Here is a 10,379-nt window from a genome sequence, read left to right as displayed (position 1 = left end):
TCTCAAAAAAAAAAAAAAAAAAAAAAAAAAAAAGAAATCGAGTTTTCCTCTGTCACCCAGACTGGAGTATGATGGTATGATCATAGATCACTGCCACCTCGAATTCCTGGCCTCAAGTGATCTTCTTGCCTCAGCCTCAGAGTAGCTGGAATTACAAGTGCATACCCCCCATGCCCAGCTAATTTTTACATTTTTTTTTTTTTTTTTTAGAGACAGAGTCTTACTTTATCACTCTTGGTAGAGTGCTGTGATGTCACAGCTCACAGCAGCCTCCAACTCCTGGGCTTAAGCAATTCTCTTGCCTCAGCCTCCCGAGTAGCTGGGACTACAGGTGCCTACCATAACGCTAGCTATTTTTTTTTATTGTTGCAGTTTGGCCGGGTCCGGGTTCGAACCTGCCACCCTCAGTATATGGGACCAGCGCCCTACCCACTGAGCCACAGGCACCACCCTAATTTTTTAATTTTTTTTTTTTTTAGAGATACAGTCTCACTTTGTCACCCTCGGTAGTACCATGGCGTCACAGCTCACAATTAACCTCCAGCTCTTGGGCTTACCTGATTCTCTTGCTTCAGCCTCCTGAGTAGCTAGGACTACAGGAATCTGCCACAACGCCTGGCTATTTTTTGTTGCAGTTTGGCCTGGGCAGGATTTGAAACCACCACCCCTGGTATATGGGGCTGCCGCCCTACCCTCTAAGCCACAGGCGCTGCCCTAAGTGGGGGAAAAGTTTTAATGTAGTCCCCTACAAAACAGAGGATGCCACATTTTCTTCCTCATAAGAATCATTTTAAACTCTGCTTTCAGGAGAAATTGTTTCTCACATTTCATTTGCCACTACCTTCTGCTAATTAGATGTTTTATACTTTACTAGACCCGAGAGAGCATGGAGCAATTACAGCTGGAAGACCGGGTCCTCTGCCTCCACAATAGATGGCGAATCCTCTATGCTGGACTGGCAAATGGCACTGTGGTCTCCTTCAACGTAAAGGTTAGTGGTTTGGAAAAGAAGGCTGAATTCCACTTAAAAATAATATAAGCGTATATAGGAAGAAGTAGCATGCAGGCATTTTTCTGTTTTCTTGTTGAGGAAGCAACAGAATTAGTCGAGACTCAAAAATTGTTACCTTCTGATGTAAGTGAAACCAGATCCTCTGTTCTTTCTGTTTAGAGTCAAATGTGCCAGAACCATAATGTAACTCGGCTAAATTAAAACAAGCCTGAAGATTTGGGGCCAAATAATGAGTCACAGGTTAAACCAGTCTATCTCATTTTAATAATAACACCATGAAAAATGAAGTTACATTCCTTTGACTATGGCATTGGTGTGGTTTGGAACTGATTTAGGGTTTCATGAAGGTGGCCCATTCTGTAAGGTGAACTAAGTCAGCAGTCTGCCTTAACATCCGTGTATCCTCCTTCTTTCTTAACCAATCTAAATTCATTCTTTAGCAGACCTTTCTCTTTTTTTTCTCCGACTTGACTTTACAAATGCAGGCAATCGTTGGGCAAACCTTTGTTGAGCATCTGTTAAATGATAGGCCCTATTAATGTTTAGTAAGTTCTTGCTGACCTAATGTGCTTTGTTAGGGTATTTGGATGTCATCTTACAGGTTTTAAAGTATGAGAGACATGATCCAATTTGTATTTTAGAAAAATTTGCTGTGGTGTTGATGAGACTGGGAAAGACTGGTATTAGCAAAAGCAGGTAAACCATTTAGTAGACCTTGTAGTGAAAGTTGACATGAAAGGTTAGACTAAAGATAAAGAGAAGGGAGTGGATGAAAGAGGTAATCTGAGGTGGAATCCATAGTTTTGTTACCAATGAGCTGTAGTACCCTATCCTCTAGTCATTTTGTAGCAGCATGTTAGGATACTTACTGTTGCAGAATCATTATATGGTACATGCTGGCTCATGCTACTATAAATTCCAATAAGATGTCATGGTTCCACCTTTAAGAAACTTAAAAATAAAGTTGGAAGAATCTGACACCTACATGAATTAAGTGCCAAGTTATTTGGTCCACCTGATAGGACGATACCACAGAAGAATAATTAATGAAGATTTTTATATTCTACATGGAAACAAGTGCCATCAGCTTGATTAGATTGGATTAGGGCAATAGAAATGGAAAAGAGAGAATAAGTTAAAAATATTTTAAAAGGTAAAAATTGATAATTCTCTTCTGTTTTGTGAAATTCATTAATGTTAAAGAGGTAGACAGAAATTAGGAGCAAGACTTTTGAGGCAAGGAGGTGATGAGAAACTCAAACGGAAAATTTCCTGAAATGGTTAAAGAGCCCTGGCAAAGATGGACCTAGAGACAGAGATTTGAGAGTTTCTGCCTAGACATGAAATAAGGCTTCACTTTTTCTGGTTTGCCCACACTATAGGAATGTAGTGCCTCTGGGGTCTCAGCAGAAAGCCAGAATTATTTACCAGGGCCTATCCACCACTAGGTCCTGAACTCCAGTTAGTCTCTCCCCCCAGCACTTAAGGTGGCTAAAATCATTGCTCAGCTCTGTAGACTCCCAGCTGTTGCTTTCTGCTTAGTATGTAAGAGTTTTGCTCCATGCATGCAGCTACAGTGCTTCTAAAGGGGAAGTGGGAGACTTGATTAATGAGATTGATGGGAGGATGACAGAAAGAAGTCTAGAATCTTACGTAGAAGAATATTTGGGGATTCAGGATGTGACCATGCCATTCTGATGTAAAGCCTTCTATAGTTCATTAAATGATGTAATGAGATGACATAGAACCAGAAGCCAGAGGAACATCATAATAACAAAAGGGGAAAACGTTGAGACTCTTATTGAAATTGTCTAAGAAGGTAGTTCTCAGTAGGGAAAAAAAATTTTTTTCAAAAAAGACAGAATCACTTTATCACCCTTGGTAGAGTACCATGGCATTACAGCTCACAGTAACCTCCAACTCCTAGGCACAGTCAATTCTCTTGTCTCAGCCTCCCGAGTAGCTGGCACTACAGGTGCCTGGCACAACGCCTGGCTATTTTTTTGTTGTTGTTTTTGTTATTGCAGTTTGGCTGGGGTCAGGTTTGAACCCACCACCCTCAGTATATGGGGCCAGCACCCTACCCGCTGAGCCACAGGTGCCGCTCACAGTAGATATTTTTGGAAACAGCATGATAAATAGAGTGTGTAAATTTTAGATTTCAAAAACAGCAGAAGAGTTCCTGGGTCTGTGTCATGGAACGTATACTATAGTTTGAAAAAAAGGTTGATCCTTTATTATCATTAACTTAAGGGAAGTGAAAGAAAGCATAAAAAGAGAACCAGTTTATAATGAGGATCAGGATAGTGGGTGGAAATTATAAATTAGTTTATAATACAAGTTTGCCTTCACTAGATCAGGGGAGGGGAGGTCACAAACACAGCAAAGACGGTTGGAGTGGGAATAACAGTTAAGGTCATAGTGTATGAGAATTTGACTAGGGATCATAGAATTGAGAGTTTATTAAGATAGTAATTTTAGTTAGTTGATTTTGAGGTTTTCTAGCTAAGTTGCTTTTCTATATAGTGGTGGTTTATTTTCCAGAACAACAAACGGCTTGAGATCTTTGAATGCCATGGCCCTCGGGCAGTCAGCTGCCTTGCCACAGCTCAGGAAGGTGCCCGAAGGCTGCTGGTTGTGGGATCTTATGACTGTACCATTAGTGTACGTGATGCACGGAATGGACTGCTCCTCAGAACTCTGGAGGGCCATAGCAAAACTATTCTTTGCATGAAGGCAAGTATGATGTAAGAGTTGTCTCAAATTCAAGGATTTGAATGGCATTTCTCATGTTGTTCAATCCGTTATTTAGGATTTCATCTTGAAAAGAGCAAGGAGATTACAAGCCTTTTCTTTATGTTTGGGTCACCAAGTAATGTACTTTTATTTGAGAAATAGTAAGAATGTATTTTATTATAGAGTGTGGGTTTACTTTAATGCCTTCCTAGGCAAAAATTCTGGAGAGGTAACAGACCTGGTAATACATGTCAATTCATCAGAGTGGTTGGTAGGAGAGTTTCAGTTGAGAAAATTTGTTTGAGAAACTTGTTTTATACCTAATTTATGCTCATCTCAAATAGGATGGAAATTAGAACTTGCTAATGTGTTACAAGTTATAGAAGAAACTAAGAACCTTGTGCAGAATCTGGTTCATTGAATGTTTTGCTTTCAGGTGGTGAATGACCTTGTGTTCAGTGGCTCCAGTGATCAGTCAGTCCACGCCCACAACATTCACGTAAGTTACATTGGTAGTACAAAGAAATCTTGAAGAAAATGGTGGTTAAAGTCTGAAGGTTTCCTCAGATCTCTTGCAAGGATTCATAATAATTCATGTGTGTGTACTCTTGGATAATATAGAACAACATAGAAATTCTGACTTCAACAAAATTTTTAATGGGGGACAGATTCAAATTTTATGTAGGGTATAGTTTGAATGCCTTATTTAAATTTGAGCAGTTAAGGCTTCTTAAAAGGTATATTACATGTAGTTAAAATAGAACAAGTAAAACAACTGAGAGACCACTTGCAGGTCATAGCTCTTGGAAAGTCAGTTCCTGGTCTGTAAACCTGGCAATCATTTCACCTAATGGACTTGTCTAGATCCAGTGAAATGATAAAAGTGAAAATACTTTGAAAGCTATAAAATATATAGCTTTAATAAAATACATAGCTTCAATAAAATATTAATACATACAGATGGAATTGTGATCCTTCCCTTTCTGTGACATTAGGTTCCCCCCATAAGAATATATTTTATGTATTTTGGGTAGGTAACAAATGCTTATGGAGTACTTCAGCTATTAAAATTCGTATAGCTACACACATGTACAGGTTGACTTGGAATTATGCCTCTTAGAATTACAGAATCATAAGTAGGAAAGGATTTTGAAAGTGACTCTTCCCCGTCTTCTGATGTAGACTGGTGAGCTTGTACGGATCTATAAAGGTCACAATCATGCAGTGACTGTGGTGAATATCCTAGGAAAAGTAATGGTGACGGCTTGCCTGGATAAGTTTGTTCGCGTCTATGAATTACAGGTAAAATTTAGATCCAGTATTTTGTGCTTTAGTGATTTGGGGAGATTACCTAAGTTTGGTATTGATTTTCGATACAGCAAGGCTGGGGTGGAGCCCAGGAATCTGCATTTTTCACAAGCATGCTAGAGAATGATGAAACAGCTGGCCTATGACTATGCTTGCAGAAACATTGCTCTGAGATATTTGGTCAGGCTCATGGTGTCAAAACTTCAGAGCTTTTTGGAGCGAAACTCTGGTCTCTTAAAACTTAAGTAGTTCTCCTTGTGTACACCTTCAAGTTTGAGACTTTGATAATAAAGAAATTGGTTTTATTATTTCTAATTAACAGCACCCCTCCTTGAGGAGTGGGTCTTTTTTTTTTAAAGACATAGTCTTCACTCTGTTGCCTAGGCTAGAGTGCCATGGCCTCTGCCTAACTTACAGCAACCACAGTCAAACTCTTGGGTTAAAGTGATCCTTCTGCCTCAGTCTCCCAAAGTCGGTGGGGCTCTAAGCAACCGCCACAACACCTGACTGATTTTTCTGTTTTTAGGAAAGATGGGGTCTTGTTCCTGCTCAAGCTGATCTTGAAGTCCTGAGCTCAAGGGATCCTCCTACCTCAGCCTTCCAGAGTAGTATTAGGATTACAGACATGACCTACCACACCCAGCCAGGAATGGGTCTTTTTTTTTTTTTTGGAGACAGAGCCTCAAGCTGTCCCCCTGGGTAGAGTGCTATGGCATCACAGCTCACAGCATCCTCCAACTCCTAGGCTCAAGCAAGTCTCCCGCCTCCGCCTCCCAAGTAGCTGGGACCACAGGCGCCTGCCACAATGCCTGGACATTTTTTGGTTGCAGCCATCATTGTTGTTTGGCGGGTCCGGGCTGGGTTCGAACCCACCACCTTAGGTGTATGTGGCTGGCGCCTTAGTCACTTGAGTCACAGGCACCGAGCCCAGGAGTGGGTCTTAATAGAAGGCTATTAGATTGTATTTCTGTTAGAATGCTACTGGTGCTTCAACTGAGTATCTTGGATATAGTTTTAAACTTACCAAGGGTCCTTAGGGATTATGCTTATTAAAGACAAAGTATAAATAACCTTAATTCTCCTTTTCTTTTTTTCCCCTTTCTCTGAAGTCCCACGATCGATTGCAGGTTTATGGAGGACACAAGGACATGATTATGTGTATGACCATTCATAAAAGTATGGTGAGTATTATATACTATTGCCTGTGAATGTATTTACTAAAAATTCTATATACTGAAATGTTAATGCTTATCACTTCCAAAAGTGACATCTGTTTCTGATATGCCTCATTGTTGAATACCTTTCCATCTCTTGGCATAATAATAGTAAGAGATAGTAATAATAACCCAGGGGCAGTGTTGAATATTTCATTTTATATTAATAGCTAAAATAATAAAAATAAAAATCTAATACCACCATTAAATAGAAGGCAAATTTAAGGTGCTTCAAAAAGTTGAGTAGTGCTTTTTTAGAACACTGGAGTAGAGTCAGGAGATTTGGCCAGTGTGGCCTAGTTATAATAGATCTAAAAGTAGAAACTAACTCATTTAATCCTGCCAAGCCTTGGTTTATTCTTAAGTTATGAGGTTGAGCCAGAATGGATGTTTCTCAAACTCTAGTAGAACTTTTACTTCCAATGAAATACAGGTGCCTGATATACAGCACCTGACAGAAATCAGAGCTACACCAGTTCAAGAATAAGTGGGTGCCTCTGAGCCCTGCCACATCCCAAGAGTGGCTCTCTAAGGAGCACCACTTCAAAGTACCTAGACCAGAAGAACAAGAAAATACTTCGCCATTCTAGCACTCGGAGCTGGTTTTGGCTTAGGTTGTATTTTCTTAGGATAGCTGCTACAAATAGCTTTTAACTCTTACTTTGAGAGTGTTGTATAGTTTTTGTGTCTGTTTTGGTCTACTAATTATAAACCTCTCTCTCTCCAGATTTATACTGGATGTTACGATGGCAGTATTCAGGCTGTGAGGCTAAATCTGATGCAGAACTACCGCTGTTGGGTAAGGAGTAAAACTGTTCTTATCACTCGACTTAAGAGTTGGTTAACCTTAGGCTAATTTATAAATCTTCATTGTCTTCAGTTTAATATTTTTATTTTGAACATCTATTTTATGCCTTCTACGATAAGACAAGGAAGCTTGCTTGCTTATTTATTTATTTTGACTAAAAGCCCTGACTTAAACATTAAGATCCTTATTTTTTAACTATACATAACATACTTGTATTCTTTAATGAAAAGTCTATTCTAAGATTAACTATAATGCATATTTAAATACTGTCTGCTAGACTGGGCTGTGACTCATGCCTGTAATCTTAGTATTCTGAGAGGCTGAGGCAGGCAAATTGCTTGAGCTCATGAATTCGAGACCAGCCTGAGTAAGAGTGAGACCTTGTCTCTGAAAATAGCCAGGAATTATGGCAGGCAGCTATAGTCTCAGCTACTCTGGAGGCTGAGGCAAGAGGATCACTTGAGAACAAGAGTTTGAGGTTGCTGTGAGCAGTAACGCCATGGCACTCAACCCCAGGGTGATTGACTATCTCCAAAAAATAAATAAATAAATAAATATTATCTGCTTAGAGGTTGTCTCCAAGCTGATTTTTCTTTTGTTTTGCGTTATTGTAAATCAATATTTGCTTATAAAAGTAACAATACAGGCTCGGCGCCTATAGCTCAACTGGCTAAGGCACCAGCCACGTACACCTAAGGTGGCAGGTTCGAATCCCCAGCCCGGACCCGCCAAACAACAATGACGGCTGCAACCAAAAAATAGCTGGGCGTTGTGGCGGGCGCCTGTGGTCCCAGCTACTTGGGAGGCGGAGGCAGGAGACTCGCTTGAGCCCAGGAGTTGGAGGTTGCTCTGAGCTGTGATGCCAGGGCACTCTACCCTGGGGGACAGCTTGAGGCTCTGTCTCAAAAAAAAAAAAAAAAAAAAAAAAAAGTAACAATACAGAAGTGTGAGATAACTCACATTGTACTATGTTAAGTATCAGGGGGTTGGATTTTGTTCTCGCTGCTTTTTGAGAAGTAAACAAATAAAAATTTATAGTTTTGAAGTTCTAAATCTCAGTTCACCAAGCTAAGTTGTGTGATTTTTATACTGGGTTTGGAGTTTATGATAACCCTTAAAACTGGCTCGGCGCCTGTGGCTCAAGTGGCTAAGGCGCCAGCCACATACAGCTAAGGTGGTGGGTTCGAATCCAGCCCTGGTCCTGCCAAACAACAATGATGGCTGCAACCAAAAAATAGCCGGGCGTTGTGGCAGGCGCCTGTAGTCCCAGCTACTTGGGAGGTGGAGGCAGGAGGCTCGCTTGAGCCCAGGAGTTGGAGGTTGCTATGAGCTGTGATGCCAGGGCACTCTACCCTGGGGGACAGCTTAAGGCTCTGTCTAAAAAAAAAAAAAACCCTTAAAACTTTCACATTATTTCTTATGAGCCTTAATTTTTTTTTCATCAGCTGCAGTATTGGTAGTGACCAAAGAGAAGTCTATGGGACTGAATTTCTTTTCCCTGAGACCCTGACATCCTTTTCAGGATTGGAATGAACTTGACATTCCCCATTTCTAAATTTGACTTTAGACTTATCTGTAGACTAATTGCTTTTCAACTTTTTACATATGATCATTCTTGTTTTTTAATTCATTTATTTATGAAATGGGCTTTTCTATATTGCCTAGGCTGGTCTTGAACCTGGGCTCAAGGGACCCTCCTGCCTCAGTCTCCCAAGTAGCTGGGATTGTAGGCTTGAGCCACTGTACAGCTCCTGCCTTTGCTTTTTAGTCTTCTCAGTGAAGGCAAGCAAAATCTAGTACAGCTGTGCCCTATTATCCCAGTGGGATGTGTTCCAAGATACCCAGTAGATGCCCAGAATCACAGATGGTTCAAACCCTACATTACTGTGCTTTTTTTTTTTTTAACCTAATAGTTAAGACAGCTACCAAGTGAGTAACAGGTGGGTAGTATAGATGAGGGGATGATTCGCTTCTGGGGCAGGGTGGAATAGGACAGCACACAATTTCATCATGCTACTCAGAATAGTGTGCAGTTTAAAACTTATGAATTATTGTAGAATTTTTCGTTAAATATTTTTGCATGGCAGTTGACCACGGTAAGTGAAACTTCAAATAGTGAAATCATGGATGAAGGGGTCTATTGTACATCAGGATACACAAATAATGATTTAGTCTTTTTAGAGAAATAGGGAAAATACCTTTTGGTTTTATAGATAGAGAGGTGAGTTAGTACGACAGAGGAAAAACTTGAATTTGCATTATTTTTTACAAGTGAACACATTAGGCTGGGCGCGGTGACTCGTGTGTGTACTCCTAGTACTCTAGGAGGCCAAGGTGGGAGGATCGCTTGAGCTCACGAGTTTGAGACCAGCCTGAGCAAGAATGAGACCCTGTCTCTACTAAAAATAGAAATGTTAGCTAGGGGTTGTGTGGGTGCCTATAGTCTCAGCTACTCAAGAGGCTGAGGCAAGAAGTAACAGAATGAGACTGTCTCAAAAAGAGAAGAAAGAAAGAACATGTTAGAATTAGAATCACAAAATTTATTATAAACAAGTATATGAGGGAAAGCCAAGACAAAGAGTCTTTGTGCTTCCTGACTAATATATGAATTTTACCTGAAGATGTGGAAGTAGCCTCCCCCCAAAACTTAAAAAACATGAATTGAACCAAATTTATATTACAATTTAAAAAAAGATGGTGAGTGGAGAGCATAGTTTTCTGCAACAGATATTTCCACAAATATACTTTTTCTTATCAGACATTTTTATTTTCAAGATTATGACTCAATAGGCTTAGTGCCCATAGCTCAGTGGTTGAGGCGCTGGCCACATACACTGGGGTTGGTGGGTTCGAACCCTGCCCAGGCCTGCTAAACAATGACAACAACATCCGAAAAATAGCCGGGTGTTGTGGCAGGCTCCTGTAGTCCCAGCTGCTTGGGAGGCTGAGGCAAGAGACTCACTTAAGCCCAAGAGTTTAAAGTTGCTGTGAGCTGTGACGCCGCAGCACTCTACAAAAGGGTGACATAGTGAGACTCTGTCTCAAAAAAAGAAAAAGATTATGACTCAATAGTTCTTAGAATTGTTCAGAATAATCCTTTTAGTGTTGTTGTAAAGCTCTTTGCTTTTTGTGATAAATGGAATAAGACAAACTCAATTTTAGGATGGTAAGAAAAGAATATGGTTTAAACTGAATTCTGTTGTAATTCATTATGAATATTTGCTAACCTTTTATCTGTCTCACAAGATGTAATGGCTACCCTTAGTGCTTGCCCTTCTTTTTTTTTTTTTTTTTTTTTTTT

General features: G+C 40.1%; 1 protein-coding gene across 3 annotated transcripts in view; it reads left to right on the top strand.

Moving 5' to 3' along the window:
* Positions 1-10,379, top strand: part of ZNF106 (zinc finger protein 106) — a 62,708-nt gene that overhangs the window by 49,463 nt on the left and 2,866 nt on the right. For all 3 annotated transcript variants that reach the window (XM_023514290.1, XM_003791755.3, XM_023514291.1), the window contains 6 exons: positions 875-991; positions 3,557-3,748; positions 4,185-4,247; positions 4,931-5,050; positions 6,166-6,237; positions 6,998-7,069. In XM_023514290.1, the coding sequence (XP_023370058.1) occupies positions 875-991; positions 3,557-3,748; positions 4,185-4,247; positions 4,931-5,050; positions 6,166-6,237; positions 6,998-7,069 (636 nt within the window). The remainder of the gene's footprint in view (positions 1-874; positions 992-3,556; positions 3,749-4,184; positions 4,248-4,930; positions 5,051-6,165; positions 6,238-6,997; positions 7,070-10,379) is intronic.

This window comes from Otolemur garnettii, unplaced genomic scaffold (genome assembly GCF_000181295.1).
Source record: "Otolemur garnettii isolate 467f Iridium unplaced genomic scaffold, OtoGar3 scaffold00050, whole genome shotgun sequence".
NCBI classification, from domain to species: Eukaryota; Metazoa; Chordata; class Mammalia; order Primates; family Galagidae; genus Otolemur; species Otolemur garnettii.
The sequence above is the reverse complement of the archived record's forward strand: the minus strand, read 5'-3'. Positions and strand labels throughout refer to the sequence as shown.